Source organism: Cavia porcellus, unplaced genomic scaffold (assembly GCF_034190915.1).
Source record: "Cavia porcellus strain 051 isolate PalLab524CR breed Dunkin Hartley unplaced genomic scaffold, mCavPor4.1 scaffold_28, whole genome shotgun sequence".
Lineage (NCBI taxonomy): Eukaryota > Metazoa > Chordata > Mammalia > Rodentia > Caviidae > Cavia > Cavia porcellus.
In genome coordinates, this window is record NW_026947511.1 from 27,740,076 (window position 1) to 27,760,090 (window position 20,015).

The following is a 20,015-nucleotide window of genomic DNA, read 5'->3' on the forward strand; positions in this document are numbered from 1 at the left end:
CTGCAAGGAATTGGTTGCAAGACCCTCCAGACAGGTGCCAAAATCCACAGACACTGAATTCTCTTTTATAAAACAGCATAAGAGCAGGGGTGAACTTATGGCACATCTGTTAGTGTGTTTTTCTTTCAGGATGAAAGATGTTAATGTATGAGTTGTTTTTCTAAACAAAAACCTCAACATTCAGTAATTGAAGTATAGGTACTTTGCAATAAATAAGTGGGTTTTAGGTTGCAGTTTGGCACTCGGTCTCTTAAACTGTCATCACTGGCATAGATTTCTTATAAATTATAATATACACTATGTAAATAGTTGTTGTATTACATTGTTTAGGGAAAAAGGACAAGAAAAAAATTCTGTACATGTTTAGTACAGACAGGCTTTTTTTCTAAATATTTTTGATCCATAATTGGTTGAATCTGAGGGTGTGGAACCTTCAGACACAGAGAGCTGACTGTAATATGCAAGTCTGTGTACTACCACTGCTCCAAGAGGAGAGATAGAGAGTTGTAATGGAGAGATGTAAAAAGTTAGAGTGACCAGCAAAGGCAAGTTACAACTCTTGGCTGATGATATCTGCTGTGTGTTGCCGAACAACTAGTGTAAAGAAAGAAATTTAGGTTGTGGGGATTCGTTGTCTGATGAAAGAAAATGTACTGTATATCATAAGAAATATATTTCTTAAGTCACACCTGCATGTATAAACACTATATTGTCTTGCTAGTGTAAGAAATTGAAAGAGTAAATAAGAGCCAAAAGGTACAATAGATACAGTAAAGAGGAAAGGAACTGCTCAAAGGGAAATTATATTTTTTGATTAATTTTGCTTGCCTGTATCTGGTAATCTGAGCAACTATTTTGAAGATAACAATATGCAATATAAAAACCATTGTTAAATTCCTGTCATCTTAAATTGAAATCCTATATTGCAGGGATTTTTTTGTTGTTATCATTTTGCTTTTGTTGTTTTTGGTTTGCTTGCTTCTTGATTTTTCTGTGTTTTTTACTCTTTAAAAAAAGAAATGTCTTTCTTGATATTAGTATCTCAGACAGAATTTATCATATGGAGACTTATTTAGCTGACATCAAAGAATATCATAATATTTTAATAGATAATACATAATAATTTGTGACTATCATGAGGTCTTGCTTGGAATTCTTGTATAAAAACGCTCAAAGTTAATTTCATGTATAATGAGTCAAAGTTTTTTATTCAGGACTCAGCTAGGCCAGGTGTATAGATTTGTGGCAAAGCAGGTTGACCTAGAGGTGGGGCTTAGAAAGTGAGGACTGGATAGCGAGCTGCTCTTTGGATGACCTGGAGTCCCAGGGGCCTTGCCTGGGGCTGGTGGTGTGTGTGTGGGTGGTTTGTGGCTGGGATGGTGACAGTGGGCAGAGATATCTGTGATGCAGATTAAGGAAGACAGGGTGAAGCCTCTAGTCATAGACTTGCCCTTCTGTAGTGCCTCAGGAGAAGGTCCAAATGTGCCCCCAGCAGAGAGGTCCAGTGTCCTTCCCACAACAGAGCAGCCCGGTGGACAAGTCCACAAGCTCTGGGGTCCCAGGCTGCCAGGGTTTCATAACTGCTTCCTACATAAATAACGTTCAGCAGGCCATTGCCCTTCTTGAAGGCTTATTAAAAATACTCAACTTGCTAGGATCATGGTGAGATTAAGTGAGTTAAGGTAGCTAAATCCCACACACACATCCGTAGTGTTTGTTCCGGGTCAGACACTGTTCTAAGTACTGCATGGACGGATGTTCCCTTTCCTGCCAGATTGCTTGGATTTGAATCTTGGCTGAGCATTTAGTGGCTGGGCCAACTTGGGCAAGTTATTTAACCTCTCCATGCCTTAGTTCCTCACTTAAGGATAAAAAGGCTACTTATTTTACAGGTGTGTTTAGTGGATCTTAAAATTTCTGTGCAATTATACTTGTATTGTGCTCAGTGAAGGAAATGTAGCAGATTCATAATAAGCAAGATATAAAGGTCTAAAAGATGCATTACTGAACAAGAAAAGCAAACCGCAGTAGTTCACACACAGTATAAACATATGTATTTAAAAGCGCGTGTAGAGCTGGGTGCAGTGGTGTCTGCCTGTGACTCTAGCTACTTGAGAGGTTGAGGGAAGAAGACTGCAAATTCGAGTCCAGCCTGAGCAGTTTAATGAGACTTTGTCTCAAAATAAAAAATTAAAAGAGCTACGGGTATGACTCAGTAGAGCACCTGTGCCCAATCCCCAGTACTGGGGAAAAATTACAGGCAGACAGAGAAAAATGTCTAGAAGGGTTCCTATGAGATCGGTAATAGAATTTACCTCCCAGAATAGGGGGTGGGGAGTCAAAGGGCAATGCATCCTCATTAGCAGTGTTTTAGTTTTTTACCAGACTACTTTATTCTTGTGCTCCTGTTACTGCTGCCATGAAAAATTAATGCACCGCGGCAGAGCTGCGTGTTGCTGTCCGAGGTCCTGAAGGGTGGATGGGTGCCGTGCAGAGCTGCACTCACCCAGGGCATTGGGTTTCCAGGCCCCTCTTCTCCCAGCAGTCTGACAACTTTGTGGGGACACAGTGGAGAGGGTGGGCAGCTGGAAGCAAAGCCACTAATGGCTAGGGAGAAAAGAGAGATTTAAAATATATATACACACGCTTGTTATATAATTTCATTTTTTTTTTTTTTTTGGTAGCAGGAATCAAACTTATGACCTTGTGCTTACCAAACAAGCACTTGAGCCACTGAGCTAAACCCCCAGCCCCTATAATTGAAATTTTTGAGAAAGAGGCTTTTTGGTCAGGGTGTCTCTAATTGTCTATATATGTGACCCAAAGGGAGCAATGGAGCCCAGTTTCTAAGGGCTGTGGAAGAAGGGAGACCAGGGCTTGCTGGCTGGGGGTCTCAAAGTGAGGGGGTGTCTGACCACAGGGTTGGGGCTGCTGTCAGATTTCCTAGCCACTTCTCCTGCCCCAAAGGCTCTCCTAGCCAGATACCCCACCTCTGCCAGCTGTCCCCACTCCTGGCTCTGTAGGCTGGAAGCTGAGCTAGGCTAGCTCCTGCCTTGGCTGACACAGTAACCCTGGCCTTCTTAAAAATCAAAATGCTTTTTATGTATTAAAAATAGTCAGAAAAATAAAAGTTAGAAATTAATCATAATTACATTAAATTATAAAAAGAAGAAATTAAAAAGCACTTACTAATAATCTTGCACCCAGATACAATCACTACGAACCCCTTTGATGTATATATTATTCTAGACCTTTGCCCAGGTTCAAGTGTATACATAATCTTTAAAAGTAAAGGGAGAACAGTCCTCTACCTGTATTTGTTTAATGAGCTTTTGCTTAATCATGTGTAATGAACATTTCCTCTCACATCCAGTGTTCTTATAACATGACTGTTTTTATGGCTGTATAACTTTTCTTTCCTCTTTCCTTCCCTTCCCTTCCATTCCATTCTCTTCTTTTCCCTTATTCTCTCCTCTCCTCTTCTCACTTTGTCTTTCTTTCTTTCTTTCTTTCTTTCTTTCTTTCTTTCTTTCTAGTCCTGGGGATTGGACCCAGGGATTTGCACATGCTAGGCAAGGGCACCAACACTGAGGTCCACTCCCATGCATATTTTTTGTATTGATGTTCAAGAGAGATTTCCTTGATATCACTGCAAGGACAGAATACCTTTAGTTTTTCACTTTTATTGTTGTCATTTATTTGTTTCTTGTCTTTTTGAGATAAGGTTTCACTACACAGTTCTGGCTAAACTTGAACTCACTTTATAGCCCAGGCTAGCCTCAAACTCACAGTGATCCTCCTGCCTCAGCCTCCCAAGTGCTGGTGTTACAGGTGTATGCCACTATACCTGACTACTTTTTCACTTTGAAACAATGCCTTGATAAATATTTTGTTACTTTATCTTTGATCATATCTCAGTGTGTCTTAGGCTAAATTAGGAATTGGATCCCACAAACTTTAATTCTGTGCATCATGGCAGGGGATAAGCTGACCCTTGAAGAACATGAGTTGCTACAGTGATTCCACCCCACGGTGAATGTGGCCTGGGCATCATGCTCTGTGACATCTCTGAGCCATGTTTAAGCCGCAGAGGCAGACGACAATCAAAAGCAGCTGCACACACCTGACAAGCCATCAGATTCAGTGCCTTGTGTCTACTAGGTAGTGAGGTTGTGCAGTGTCCTCATGAACCCTTGCTCAGATGAACTTTTCCTCTTTTCTTTCAGGGAACACTCATAGAGTGGACCAAAGGCTTTAAGGCCACCGACTGTGAAGGGGAGGATGTGGTGGACATGCTCAGGGAAGCCATCAAGAGGAGAAATGTAGGACTTGGTATTGAGGCTCATGTCTGACCTTGCTCCCTGGTCCTACACCCTCTGCTCTGCCATCTTATCTATGCCTGAGCCTGTATCTGAGGCCTCTGCTTGCCTTGGACCAAGGGGCCCCCTCACACATTCTGTTTCCAGTAAAGCTGTTTTATCTGCAGGAGTTTGACCTGGACATAGTTGCAATTGTGAATGACACAGTGGGGACCATGATGACCTGTGCTCATGAAGATCCTAATTGTGAGATTGGCCTGATTGCAGGTAAGTGGCCAGGCAGACGCCACTGGCCTCATCCCATCAGATACTCAAGAAGGTCCTTTTGAACATACTGAGGGGAGTGTGTGTGTGTGTGTGTGTGTGTGTGTGTGTGTGTTCATGGTTCCATTATGCAGAGGCCATATTCAAGGCAGGTTGAAACAAATTAAGACTGAGATTCCAGGCTGCCTATGCCCAAACTTTCACTTAATTTCTTGCTCCATTAAGGATTCTAAACCAAAACATCCTTATCTTTGGGGAAAGAAATGCCACAGAAGGAAGCGATTTTCACATTACATCCTTGGCCCTGCTTTCTTGAAAGAAGGAGATCATGGTTGGGTCACATTGACCTGGGGCTAAGGAGACTGGCTTTCATCCTGTCCCTAAGATGCACCTTCTCTGTCCTCTGGATTCCTTTGTCTCTCAGGGTGCATAGGAAAGGGCAGAGTTGGCAGTAAAGATAGAAAAGAGAGAGGAGCTGGGCATGGTGGCTCATGCCTGGAGTCCCAGCACTTTGGGATACCGTAGCAGGAGAATAGTGACAGCCCAGCCTGGAACTTAGTAAGATCTGTCTCAAAATAAAAGATAAAAAGGAGCTGGCATTATATCTCAGTGTGAGGGTCCTGGGTACAATGCCCAGAACTGAGGAGAGACAAAAGGAAGAGAGGGGAGTGGGCTGGGATGCTACAGGCATTTTAGGGGACTTCGGAAATTGTCTGGCAGTGATTAGGTGAAGGGTGGATTCCAGAGGGACTACTCTTCCCAAGAGATAGTGGGATGGGTGGGTTTTGACCAGCTGAAGATGAGGACAGAGGGCACTGCAGGTGACAGGCACAGAGGAGGCCCGAGTCTGAGGAAGTTGTTTGGTGGACTTGTCTGGTACATGGAGAAAGGTGCAGTCTACCGAGTGAGCTGCACCTTACTTGAGCTCTTACCTGCTTCATGAGCTCAGGGAAGATGCTTATTCTGTCTGACTGGGTTCCTCATCTGTGCAAGGGTTGGCAAGATGCAGGAGACCACAAGATGTCACTGATGGTGGCCTGGACTGCTGCACTGAGAACAGTTCTGAGGCTGGGTCATGGGCCGGAGAGATGAGAGCAGCTCACAGATGCCAAGTTGGTTTATTCGAGGCCAGATGATTCCGCCTGGTCGCTCCTAGTTCTCCGTAACTGCTAGTTCTCTGGATCTTTAGAAACCTTGAGTGCTTGTGGCTTAACGATGGTGATGTTTGTGATGAAGAAGATGGCAAGAACTTTACTGACTCTCTGTGTGTGGAGAAAGCTTCTAAAAATCAAACTCAAGGAATACTGAGCTACATCCCCAGCCCTTTTCATTTTTAGAGACAGGGTCTCATCCGTTGCTTAGCCTGATTCTGAACTTTGATCCTACTGCCTCCGCCTCCCAAGAAGCTGGGGTCCGCTGTGTGCCACAGAGCCCAGCAACGTTTTCCTTTTGTAAATGGAAACTGAGCCTCTGAAAGATGAGGCTCCTGCCCGAGGTCATCCAGCTATGGGCACAGAGCTGCAATGGCACCCAGCTGTACACCACTGCGAGCCTGAACTCCCATTCCCTGCAGTCTGCTTCCTCTCTCTGAGCCAGTGGTGTCTTAAAGTCACATCACATCCCCTCTAGGGACAGGAAGCAACATGTGCTACATGGAGGAGATGAGGAACATTGAGTTGGTGGAAGGGGATGAAGGGAAGATGTGCATTAACACCGAGTGGGGAGGATTCGGAGACAACGGCTGCATAGATGACATCCGGACCCAGTACGACAAGGAGGTGGATGAGGGATCCTTGAATCCTGGCAAGCAGAGGTGAGTAGGGTGGGTGCGAACATCTGTGCAAGTTGTGCACTGAGCAACTTCTCCAGACCCAAGGGAAGGGTTGGTTTTCTTATCACTGACAGGATAGCTGTGCATGATTATGCACCAGATGTCAGTGAAGTGCCTCACTGGAATGAAAGAAAAATATGACATTTCCACCAGGTGGAAGGAAGGGGCCCTTATTGTAATTGTCATAAATTGCTGTAATTGATTCCGGAAGTGAGGCTGTTGGTGTGTGAGGAGCTGGATGTCACAGAGCCAGGGCATGGTGACTTGGCAGGGTCTGGGGGAGGGTGGCTGCTAGGATGGGTGGGGGCGTCCCCATTCTCTACACCAGTCACATCTCACCATGTGCCACAATGCCCTGCGAGCTCATTCTGATGACTAACAATACTGAAAATAATGAGTGGCTTGAAGCAAATGAGATTAGATTTTTGCCTGCATCCCGCTAGGGTAGACAGGTGCAGCTGGGCCCGCACCCTGCAACAGGGTTGGGCAAACTTTCTCTGTAGAGGGCTACACAGTACATCTGAGCTCTTGTGGGTCACATGATCTTTATCACAACTAAGTGCAGCATCTTACCATAAAATAAGGGATATACAAATTTATTTCGATGAACATTATGCAAGTTGAGAGGTTGCACAGGGAGGAAATGGGACAGAAGCTTGGCCACTGTGGAGAGAGACCTGGGTGAGGTGGTCACTGGGCTCCTTTAGCTTTGCTGTTGGAATGCAGGGAGCTGTGGCAAGCCCAGCGCAGCCAGGAATTGCTCCAAGAAGGTGCAAGTTCCTCCTGATGCGGTTTGGTGTCTGTGTCTGCTGGGGGCACACATTTTTAGACTGAGAGTTGAAGGCGGCAGAGGACTTGAGATGGACTTGCAGTCAATGTTATTTTTCTGTCGTAGTGTCCAGGTCTTTGGCCTGCCAAAAACCAAAGACCAAAGACCAAAGACAAAAGAGGCTCTGGGTGGTTTAGAGAGCACAAGTCCAGCACTGAAGGCTCAGATGCACTCCTGTTTCTGTTTGCCTCTGCGGACAGCAGGGGTTCAGCTCTGTGCCCTTGTGAGGGGTGAGAGTGGAGTCATTCGGCTCCTCAGTGCCCTGCTACTTAGGAAGCCCCTTTGGTCTTGCATTTGGCCCTCTTGGAGCTCACAGCATGGTGGGAAGGGGAAAAGGAAAGAACATTTTTTAGGCGTGTTGATGTGTGCTGGTAATTTAAACATTATTTCATGGAGCCAGAAACAAAGCTAAGGAACATCTCCAGTAGAACAGATTTGCAACACAAAGCCAGGGAGAATTGGCTCTGGGGCCAAGAATGAGCTAGATTGAACTCTGCTTAGTGCCTTACAGTCACCTGCGTCCTGCACGTCCCAAGGGGTCCTGTCTTGCTCCACACTGGTTGCGGTGCTTGCTCTCATCACGCTGTGGGAAGCTGTGGCCTGGCTCCCCATCTATGTGGGGCTGAAGCCTGGCTTCCTCACATCCTACTGTCTCCCACAAGGTGTTGCTGTGGGTGTTGCTGGGTGACAAGGCCCACCCTGAAGCCCGGATTGTGGATGCCGGTGACATGACTTCCACACACAGCCCAGGGCACTTTCAGAGACTGCCTGCCAGAGCTGATTTTGCTGCCTTCACCACCAAACTTATTGCTCTTCCCCAAACAGATACGAGAAAATGACCAGCGGCATGTACCTGGGGGAGATTGTGCGGCAGATCCTCATCGACTTGACCAAGCATGGTCTCCTCTTCCGAGGGCAGATTTCAGAGCGTCTCAGGACCAGGGGCATTTTTGAAACCAAGTTCCTGTCCCAGATTGAAAGGTGCTGTATGGTCAAGCTTAACCACTTGTATAGATGCTGTGAATGGAATATGTGCTTATCATGCAGCGGTGGGCAGATCTGATAAAAAATCAGAAAGACCCCAAGTGGGAGAGGGCGGGTTCCTGCTCTGCTCTGTCCATCCAGCTGCATCATGTCACAGTCCAGAGCCAGTGACACAGTTGAGAGACCAGCAGACTGCCTGTGTGGCCTCAGAGCTCTTAGCAGAAATGATAAATCCTCCACCAATGTTCCGATAGGTGTACAGGGAGTTAGGTTTACACCAAAAAGTATCCTGTTTTCCTCCTGAGAAATGATATATCTGCAATATGAAAGAAAAGTCAGGAAAAGAATCATCCATGTGCTTTTCATTAAATACAAATATTTAAATTTTTCCATATTATGTTCTTTTAGTTCTTGAATACATGCAAATTTTTTTATGATTGCAATCATATTACATATATGACTAGTACTTGGTAAGTGTTTGTTTATGGAGACTTTCATTTAGATTTTTTATTTTACTTTCTTTTTGTTTGTTTTTGAGACAGGGTTTCACTATGTAGCCCAGGCTGGCCTCAAACTCTTGATGATCCTCTTGCCTCAGTCTCCCAAGCTGGGATTCCAGGTGTGTGCCACCAGGCCTGACTTCTTGCTTTTATTTTACTTCTTGGGGAAAAATTTTAAACATATATAAAAATAGAGGATAGATTAAATGGACTCAATGTCTCTGTCACCATGTTCTATAAAAATAATCAACTGACGGCCAAACTGGATTCATCTGTGTGCTCTTCTGGTCCCCAGCTCTGGGCTACAAATTCCACATTTTATATCACATTATATATAAATAGTTCAAAGCGCATTTCAAATGTTTGAGTTCTTCAAAAAACCATAACTACTCCCAGTTATGGTACCATGAGCCTGTAATCCCAGCACTTGGGAAGTTTAGGCAAGAGAATCCTAACTTCAAGGCCATCCTGGGCCATGTAGCAAGTCTGTCTGGCATTCTCTTTCTCTCAAAAAAGAAAAAAAAAAACCTGAAATAACTAGTAATAAGCTTTATATCAAAATATCTTATTAGTGTTCCTATTTCCTGAATTGTCAAGAAATACTAATTTGTACAGTTGCTTTGCTTACATCAGCATCTAAAGATATGTATATTGCATTTAGTCAATGTTTCTAAAATTTATTTTAATACCTAAGTTTCTCCTCTCTGTCTGTCTGTCTGTCTCTCTCTCTCTTGTTTTGCCTTGAAACATTTGTTGAAGAAACATCTTATCCTATGAGTTACTATAGTCTAGATTTTGCTGATTGCAAAGTGTGACATTTTCTTGTCTCTTATATTTTCTGGAAAGCCTATACTGAGACCCAGAAGCTTCGTTTAATTTGAGGCTGCATTTTGGAGAAGCAGCTTTGTAGGAGCACTGAGTTGTCTGACTGCCTGTGTCTCTTCTCTGGTGTTTCCAGTCATTGAGCAGGTCCATCATTTCACTAGAGATTGTGAAACAGTAATAATCTGATGTCATCATCCCCACATTTATTAACTAGAATGCTTCTAAAAAGAACCTTCCTTTGTTAGCTCTATGCATAATTATCATTTTGATGCGTGCGTAATGCTACATCATGTTACTATACTATAATTTCCTAAACTTTTCCTTTAGTATAGGATGTCTAACTTATAATTTATGAGTTTTTGATATTTGGAACAGCACTATAATTACTCTTTTTGTACACATAATCATTTGTATCTTATGAATTATTTCCTCAGGAGCAGAAAATTTGGTTAAAAGGAGCATTTCCTTGTGAATGTGCTGTATTTTAAAAAGGTGGTTAGAATTTCTTCTTTTATTTTTTTATCATCAAACTCATGACCGCCTGCTTGCAAGGCAGGAGCTAAATCCCCAGCCCCGGGTGGTTAGACTTTCTACCCCCACTCCCATTTGCCTATGCATGCGTTGCTTTTGCTGGCTTTCTACTAGCACTGTGTGTGGTCAGGGGCCTGCCTTCGGTGAATTTCTCTCAATTTGCTCGCATTCATTGGATTCTCTTGGCCTTTCTGGTCAGATGGCCGCAAGTTAAAAATCCCTTTGCAGAGGGGAAAAACAAGACCATTTTATAAAATAAGTGGGGGCACTGACCAAGGGCTGTCAGGAGGCTTTGCAGAGGAGCTCCTGCAGTCCAGGGAAGTGGTGACAGATTTATGCAGTTATTTTGTGTTTGAAGTGTTTATTAACAGGTTTTCTGTCTTCTGACTGATCTTCAACTTGTTAGTTCTGAGCAAACAGGTTAAAAGTCGTCATCTTTCTATCGGTGATCAGAGGGACCATCTTCTGCTGTGAGAGGCAGCTTCTCCCTCGCATGCAGCAGACAAACAGATTCACTTACATTTGCCTACTTTTTCTTGTCTCAAAATGAAAACAATTGCTCCTGGGTAAATGCAAAGTGACCACACGTGTTTGCCTCCAGAAATACTTGCTTCTGCTGTACATGAGGCGTTTGCTTTGGGTGCTTTCATTTCTGTAGTTTTTTTTCTAGACCTTCCTGGAATAAAAACAAAATCATATCTGTCTAGTGCCGATTGGAAAATGATGGGTGCTTCACTGACTGTTGTTGACAAATGAGTCTTGGGTTTGCAGTCTTAGAGACTGACTTTAAACATCCTTTCTGTCTCTTAACCTATTTGTGCTGTGTGACCTAGGCAGGTTGCTTTAACTCTCTGAACCTTAATTTATTTCTTTATAAAAGAAATAATTTCTCTGTGTTTAACCCTTCTGGGGATGGGGGAAGAGAATGTACAGGAAAGAACTCCATCCACTGTGGAGGACGAGGTCCTTGGGACAATAAATTGCAGGCTTTCTTTTTGTTCACTCTTAAAAATACTTTTTTTTCCTATACAAATGTTACTCATTCACTCAAACAGAAGGAATAAACTGAGAATTGTCTGTAACCCTACCAATATCCGAACAGTATTCTTACCAATCCTACCAATATTCCTTCTGTTCTTTTTTCCTATGTGAGAACAAACATTAAAATAAACCCCAAACCAAGACTGAACAGCACATACCACTGTGTAATCTATTTCTTCATCATGTGCTGGTACTGTTCACTATTTCTCCTGGCATGAGGTTGGCATCCTCAGGAGAACTCTTTGAAGGTCTCCAGGGAATACCATGGTCGCACCCCTCTCTCAGCTTCCTGCCTGGCCACCCAGGGCTTTCCCCACCATCTTTCTTGGTAACTCCCATCTTCCCTCTGCATCACTAAGTGAATCATGGGTTAACTTCACTCTTAAGCAGAGCTCTGTGTCAATGTCACCAGTCATCATTGGTTCACTGATAGAGAATCCAGCCTGTGCCTGTGACGGGAGTTGCTCTGCATGTGTTTCTGGTCCTTTTGGCTTCCTTTCTTCAAGGTGCTGATATGTACTGCATACTCATTTATTTATCTGCTCATTGAACATACTCAACCCTCTGCTGGATACTGCTGAGAATATAGTGTTGTCATCAAAGAGCAGAAAGTCTAGTTGGGAAGAAAAATCAGAGAATCAGAAAAAATTATATAGAAGGAAAGCTAGTCTCCAGTTGAATAGAGGCAGAGTATCTCCTGGGAGCTGGCAGGTGCAAGAGTTGGTGTGAAGGTGTGTGTTTGAAGCCAACTTCTCTACTGTCTGACCTGGCAAATATTCCTGGCACTTTGAACCTCGTAGTCCTTTTCTGAAGAAAATGCACCTGAAACGTGGGTTGCTAACTCTGCTGCTAGCTCCCTGGGTGAGGTGCCGATCTGAGCACAGCTAATAGAACAGGTGCTGGCACTTGCTTTTAAAGGTGGTAGGCATTCCTGGGTGGTGGGCGTTGAGTCTTTGCCTCTATGGCATTCTGCTCCAGCTGAGTTGTTGCCTGGGTCACTTTCTCCTCCCTCTTGCCAGGGCCTGTTGAGATGAACAGCTTCCGGGTCATGCTGAGTGGGTTCCAGGCCTCCAGAAACCCCTTGCTAACATCTGTCCCTGCTCGCCCACAGTGACCGGTTGGCCCTCCTCCAGGTCAGGAGGATCCTGCAGCAGCTGGGCCTGGACAGCACATGTGAGGACAGCATCGTGGTGAAGGAGGTGTGTGGAGCTGTGTCCCGGAGGGCTGCCCAGCTCTGTGGTGCGGGCCTGGCTGCCGTCGTGGAAAAAAGGAGACAAGACCAGGGACTTGAGCACCTGAAGATTACCGTGGGTGTGGATGGCACCCTGTACAAGCTGCACCCTCAGTGAGTGCCCAGAGGCAGGGGGTGGGGCGCGGTTATGCTGGCAGCTGGCTTGCGTTGGCACAGCCTCCTCAGCTGCAGAATGGGAAGATTCACCCTGTCTTTTTCCGGGAAGGGAATGCTGCATGGTGGTGAGCTCACCTCATGCTCATGTTGGGTTGGAGGCAAAGGTGATCCTCAGTATCCCTTCTTCCTTGTAGCATTGGTTGGGAATACAAGCCAGCCTCTCTCAGTTCCAGCCTCCTCATCTGTGCAAGGCCAGCAGCAATGATTGTGCATCTCAGGGTAAAATGTATGCAGATTAAATGAGGTGATGTATGTCAAGTCCTTCACATAGTGTTTGGAAGTATACATTACCATTATTATAGCCCCACTGACCTTGCAGTGTAGTGATGAGAACTGATTATTTTGTGTGCACTAAGGCATTTGTCAGGCATGAGCTCATCATAACTGTAGTTCAGAGTCAACGGACACAAGAATTAAGAGCCCTGCTGGGCAATGTGGATTTGAATCCTGGTCCCACCATATGGAAGTGAAGAGTCTAAAGGGCCAGTTTCTTACCCTCTTCATACCTCAGTTAATATCCTGTAGAACTGGGACAAAAGACTTACCTACTTCATAGGTGGTTATGAGGACTAAGTTAAAGAACTTCAATAATGAAAACGATTATTTTAATTCATTGTTTCATAATTTATTTTGGTGGAAAGGAAATATAATAACATGTTTATGACATTTCAATCATGCTAAAGAGTATTTATGAAGACATTATTATTATTGCAATCCTCAACTTCTAGAACGGATGATGGCTGATATCTTCTCTTGGTTTTCCTCTCAGGCTATACATTTTTGGTCTGGTTCTTTTTTCTTTTTCTTTTTTTGTATTTTTACCGGTACCAGGGATCGAACTCATGATCACAGGTTTGCAAGGCAGGCGCTTATGCCGCTGAGATAAAACCCTAACCCCTTTGGTCTGGTTCTTACAAGACTCTCCCTATGAAGATAGGAGCTGCATGTTTGTTTTAATAGGTGCAGACAAACAACTCAATAAAATCCAACATCATTTCATGATAAAAGCACTCAACAAATGAAGAATAAGGGACCTTCCTTAACTGATAAAAAGCATCTATGAAACTCCACAGCTAACACTGTGCTTACTGGTGGAACAGTGTTTTCTCTCTTTAAGGTCAGGAAGAATACAAGGGTGTCAGTCTCATCACTGCTACCCAATCTTATACTGCCTGTAATCACGTGGTTTGTGTCTCTCAGACAAGTCATCCAAATTTGAAAGTTTTAGGAATCGATTGAAAAATATGTGACCCTTGGGCTGGGGATTTAGCTCAGTGGCATAAGCGCCTACCTGGCAAGTACAAGGTCCTGAGTTTAATTCCCAGTACCAAACACAAACAAACAAACAAGTAAACAAATAAAATGTGACCTTTGAGGGGAAAATCAAGAGCAAATCTATCCATGGCAGGTAGGCAAGAAAAAAAATTTAAAGGACATTATATTGGAAAGGCAAAAGGAAAACTGTATTTGGTGACGACATGAGTTCATATGTAGAATATGCTAAGAAACACACACACACACACAAAAGAAATATACACACACAACTACTAGAGCTAATAAACAAATTCAGTGGGCCAGGGATTTAGCTCAGCAGACATAAGCACCTGCCTGGCAAGCATGAGGTCGTGAGTTCAATCCCCCGGTACCACAAAAACAAAAAACACCAAATTCAGCAAAGTTTAGGGTACAAAATAATCAAACGAAATCACTTGTATTTCTATATACTTTTGTAATGGACAGCCCCAAAATGAAATGAAAAAAGCAGTTCCATTTACAATTGCACCAAAAAAGCAAAATACTTAGGAATATACTTAACAAAAGAAGTATAAACCTTTTACTCTGAAAACTACAAAGCATTATTGAAAGAAAATAAAGCAAGAATAAGTAAGTGAAAAGACATCCCGTGTTCATGGACTGGAAGACAGTGTGGTGGTGTTTAGACAGCAGTACTCCTTAAATCAATCTATACATTCAACATAATTTATCAAAAATTCCAGCTAATTTCTTTATAGAAATTGTCAAGCTGTTCCTAAAATGCATATATTTAAATATGAGGACCCCACAGTAGTCAAAACAATCTTGAAGAATAGTTAAGAGTTGTTGAGCTCATATTTCCTGATTTTAAAATTGATGTAAAAGCTTACAATTATTAAGACAGTGTGATACTGGCATAAAAACAGATACATGAATCGCTGGAATGTAATTGAGAGCTCAAAAATAAGCTGTAGCTTGGCACGGTGGTGCACGCCTGTAATCTCAGCACTTGGCAGGCTGAGGCAGGGTTGTTTCCAAGTTCGAGACCAGCCTGGTCTACAAGTCAGCTCAAGGTCAGCCTGAACTGCATAGTGAGACACTGTCAAAAACAACAACAACAACAACAACAACAACAACAAAAAGCAAAGCAAAAGAGAAATAAACTCTTGCATAAGTGGCCAATGGATTTTTTAAAAATTTTGTTTTAAAAAATTTTGCTCAATTAATTTTTAACAAGATGCTAAGACCACTCAACAGGGAAAAACAATATTTTTGACATATGGTACAGAAAAAAGGGATAACCAGAAACCAAAAAATCAAAACAAAACGTTTGAACTCCTACCTCGTACCATGTACAATTAACTCAAAAGAGACAAAGACCTAAGTGTAAAATTCAAAATTATAAAACTCTTAGAGGAAAAGAGGTGTAAATCCTTGTGACCTTGGGCAAGGCAATTCTTTCTTATTTCTGACATACAAAAACAGAAGCACAAAAGAAGAAAAGTACTTCTGTTGGTATCAGAACATCCCTGATGGCGGGGCCAGCTGGAAGACGGAATGCGTGCTCAGCACCCCTCCGTTACATCCAGGACAGCAGGGCCGGCTGGAAAACAGTGAGTTCACGCTCTCCACCTCCTCCATCACCCCACCCCGACCACAGTGAGGCTGGCTGAAAGAATGTAAGACTGACGGGAACCCCGAGACAGGACAGCAGCCCCGGGCACAGACGAGCACACACCTGTAGAGGGTGAAGTAAGCAGCGAGGCTCGTAATGTGGACGTGTCTGAGTCAGCGGTGAGGACTCAGCAGTTGGACTCTGGAGAGTGCCACAGACATAAGACCAGTGCCAGTCCCCACATCCAGAGGCCAAGGTGGGTCCATACACAGCGCACCTCTGGGATGTAACACGGACACCATCACAGATCCGTAAACACCAGAAGGTAGGTTCCTGGGGTAGCTATAAGGAACCAACTTCCTCTGCAGGACATGCCTGAGGGAACCACAGCTCCTTTCCTCCTTGAGAGAGGCCTCAGGGCTAGTAGTAGAGCCACACATCATGGGACGTTGGCGGGCATCAACTTGGGAGACAAAAGAAAAAAGAGAAGGTGGAGAATGGCAAGACACAGAGGCGGGGTGCAGCCCCAGCCCCCCAGGACGGCCTGGACTCATCGAGATGGACGAAGTTGGAAGTCAAACACTGGTAATTTCTGAAATGATAACAACAGAAGTGAAAAAAAAAAAAAAACAAGTGGAAAAAGGCTTTAGAGAACATGATCTCTCAAGTAAAAAAAGAACTGCTGCCCAAAATCAAAAATATTAGAGAAGACACAAATAAAAGAATAGATGAACTTAGAAAAAGATGGGAACATAAAGTGCCCAACATAGGAGAAAAATAGAATCCATGAAGCAGAGCCAAACAGAGATCTAGGAGATGAAAACCTCCATTGAAAGTGTGCAACAGAAAGGATAGAATTTCAGGTCCTGAAGACAGAACTTCAGCTAAAGACAGAGATCTTAGTGATGGCAAGAGGCCGTGAGAAGTCAATCAACAGCTACAAGACAAAGCAAACAAGAATAACACAAGATTGACTGGGGTCAATGAGGAAGCTGGAGACAGCACAAATGCCACAACAATCATAAATATATATGCACCTAAGACAGGAGCATTCAACTCTACGACAGTTATTGGTAGACATGGAAAACCAAATAAGCAGTGACACAGTTGTAATGGGAGGCCTCAATACCACTGTCACAGAGCCAGATCAACCGGACAGGAAGTCAGCAAAGACATCAGATCTGGGCCAAGGATTTACCTCAGTGGCATAAGTGCCTGCCTGGCAAATGTGAGGTCATGAGTTCGATCCTTGGTGCAAAAAAGGAAAAAAAAAAAATTAGAGCTGAATCAAACCTGTGAACAAATGGACTTAATAGGAAGAAGCCACACCCTGAGGCCCTTCTGTCATCGGGGAAGCATCAGTGAGCCACTGCCCGTGCCTCTCTACCACTCCAGGAACCCCAGATCAGAGTGATGTAGGGAAAGGAGACTCCCAACCTACTATGTCCATGAGTTCCTGTTCTCTAAAACCAAAGAATGAATTTTAGGAACAACGGAGGTGAAGAGTAGAATATATTTATTTGAGAGAAAGGAAACTTCTGTCTGAAGAGAGACAAGAAGGGGTCCCGATGGGGCTGGGGATTTAGCTCAGTGGCGTAAGCGCCTGCCTTGCAAGCATTCGGTGGTGTTTGATCCCCAGTACCGAGCGGGTTACCAAGGACCAAGGACTCTATTTTTCAGGGACTTTTATAGAGCAAAACCATGTGTTGGTGGTGGTGGGGGGGGGACTCACAAGGCAGATGGGCATAAGGTCGGACATAACTATAGTTAGCCAATAAAATCAATAGTTCAGATAAAATTGATTACTTTAGGGAAAAATAGGAAAGGAAATCACCTAGGAAGTAGACATTCTTAGAGAGCAGTGATTCTTCCCTAGGGATTGGGGTGGTGACTCCTGACTTCTAGGTGATCAGACTTAATCCCTAGCGATTATACTTAAGGATGTGGCTACAGCTGTTTTGCCTTCTGTCCTGAGATCTGGCCCACAGCAAGAGGTGTGTGTCTCCTCCAAGGTCATCAGGCATCTGGTCCTCTGTGCTGGCTTCCTCGAGGGCCCAGCCCTGTCTGACTGCCTGTAGTGTTTCTAACTGGCTCAGCTGCCTGGAACAGGAGGAACCCACATGTCTAGTCCAAAGCACTACCCTGAGGGACTGGGAGTCAGTGAGGGGGGCACCAGGGTGCAGCAAGGGGCCGATTCAGAGACACACCGGAAAATGTCAAGACAAAGGGACAAAACACAGTGTCAGCTCTCCAGCTCACACAGAACAAGTTCAGGAGACACAGACATAGTAGAAATTAGAGATCACACACCTGAAATTTCTGTAAAGATAACTGAAGAAGCAATTTAGTTTATATTGTTTGGTTAATTTTACATGTGTATGTCTGATGGTCTGGAAAAGAGGCATTATGGTAGCCATTGTTAATTTCCTATTATCGTGTTTTGAAGTCCTATAAAGTTTTCATTCATTTGGTTTTATTCTGTTTTTTTGTTTGTTTTTTGAGACAGAGGTTGGACTTGAACTCACCCAGGCTCAATGATCCTCCTGCCTCAGCCTGCAGAGTGCTGGGATTATAGGCATGTGCCACCACACCCAGCTCTGTTTTGTTGGATTTTATTATGTCTGATGGTATGTAGCTATTTTGAAGATAACAAGAGGCATTATGGTAGCCATTGTTGATTTCCTATTATCTGGTTTTGAAACCTAGTATCACTTTCATTGTTTTAATTGGCTTTATTCTATTTTAGTTTTTTTTTTTTTTTTTTTTTTTTTTTAAAACTTTGTATTAGCTGGGTGTGGTGGCTCACGCCTGTAATCTCAGCACTCGGGAGGCTGAGACAGGAGGACTGTTGGGAGTTCAAGCCTGGGTTACAAAGTGAGCTCAAGGCCAACCTGAACTGCATAGCGAGATCCTGTCTCAAAAAGACAAACAAACAAACAAACAAACAAACTGCTTTATATTTCAAAGGATACCATAAAAATAAACAATCCTGAGGCTGAGGCAGGAGAGTCTCCACAATTTCAAGACCAGCCTGGACTATATAGCAAGACTCTGTCTCAAAAAAACAAAGGACAAACAATAACAGCAAAAGAATAAACTATCCACAAAATGAGAGAAAATATATGTGAATGATGTACCTGATGAGAAATATATCTAAACTGGGAATATAACTCAATGGCACAGCACCTGCCTGACAAGTGAGGGGTCATGAGTTCGATTCCTGGAACAAAAAAGAGAGAAGCATAATCTAAAATATATAAAAAACATGTACAACTCAACAATGAAAAGTTACCAATTATCAAATGGACAAAGGATATGCCCAATGACTTCTATAAAGAAAAAAATTAAATGGTGAAAAGGCACATGCAAAGGTACTCAATACCAAAGTCACTATGAATGGAAATGGAAGCCACATCTCTTCAGACCCCCTAGAAGGACTACAGTGAGACAGTCTGACAATAGCAAGTTTGGATCAAGATGTGATAGAGTGGGAGCCCTTACACGCTGCTAGTGGGAATGCAAAATGGTACAATCACTTTGGAAAACAACTTGGCAATTCCTGAAAAAGATAATCTATTAATATATATTAATTAATTAACATATCACCCAGCAACTCCATTCCTAGGTGTACGCAAGAGAAACACAAGCTTATGTCCACACAGGAACACACTCATAGCGACATTAGTCATAAAATTCAAAAAATGGAAACCACCCAAGTGCCTGTCAGCTGATGAGCACAGAAATAGTACATCTATGCACTGGGATATTGCTCCAACATAAAAAGAACATAAGGGGCTGGGGATTTAGCTCAGCGGCATAAGCGCCTGTCTTGCAAGCAGGCAGTCGTGAGTTCGATCCCTGGTACCGATAAAAACGGAAAAGACAAAAACAAAACAAAACAAAAAGAACATAGCACTGACATACACAGCATTGATGAACCTTGAAAACATCTGTGAAGGACAAAAACCAGACATTATAGGCTACACATTACATAATTCCATTATATGACATAACCAGGATAAGTGAATCTATAGGAACTAAATTTCTATTTTACTAGATTGATTGCTGGGAGCTCTCATAGGTCACTGTGAATCGGGAATGACAACAAACGAATGTGGCATTTTCTTTTAGAGTGATGACAATGTCCTGCAGTTAGCTGGTGATGGTATTGTACAGCTTTGTAAATACACTGAAAACTATGAAATCCTATGCTTACTGAAAGAGAAAAAAGAAAAAAATAACTTGATTGCTAAGTGACTGCTAAGCCATTTTCTCCTCCCGCCCAGGCTGTTCAGGGATCAGCTCTGTAACTATAACTTCTCTTTCCACTTCACTAGCAGAACCCAGAGAACTGCCTGCCCTGCTGGCCCTCAGAGATGACCACCTAACATTCAAGGTAGCCAGTGTTCCCAGCCTAGATGCCCACACCGCTGGTAAAAACTTTGCCTTGGAATGTGGCCGTTTTCAGGCAAACCTGGGACAGAGCAGAGACTGTGTCCCACCTCACCGGCTACAGGTGTGCTTTAGCTGGACGCAGTGGTGCATTCCTGTAATTCCAGTGGCTCAGGAGACTGAGGAAGGAAAGTCACAATTCTGAGGCCCGCCCAAGCAATT

The 20,015-nt window shown here is 43.4% G+C and overlaps 1 protein-coding gene across 8 annotated transcripts in view; it reads left to right on the forward strand.

Annotated features, from left to right (window-relative positions):
* Positions 1 to 20,015, forward strand: part of Hkdc1 (hexokinase domain containing 1) — a 47,723-nt gene that overhangs the window by 26,252 nt on the left and 1,456 nt on the right. Inside the window, exons 13-19 of one of the 8 annotated variants that reach the window (XR_010044326.1) lie at positions 4,227 to 4,322; positions 4,487 to 4,586; positions 6,213 to 6,396; positions 8,069 to 8,224; positions 8,770 to 8,846; positions 12,236 to 12,469; positions 19,742 to 19,797. Coding sequence is in view for 5 of the 8 variants with exons in the window: in XM_063239612.1 (XP_063095682.1) it covers positions 4,227 to 4,322; positions 4,487 to 4,586; positions 6,213 to 6,396; positions 8,069 to 8,224; positions 12,236 to 12,469; positions 12,667 to 12,758; positions 19,739 to 19,917 (1,041 nt within the window). In the remaining 3 variants the exon portion in view is untranslated. Of the gene's footprint in view, positions 1 to 4,226; positions 4,323 to 4,486; positions 4,587 to 6,212; positions 6,397 to 8,068; positions 8,225 to 8,769; positions 8,847 to 12,235; positions 12,470 to 12,666; positions 12,759 to 19,738; positions 19,918 to 20,015 lie in introns of those variants that run through there. The other 7 variants (XM_063239612.1, XM_063239613.1, XR_010044325.1 and 4 more) reach the window with 7 other exon arrangements.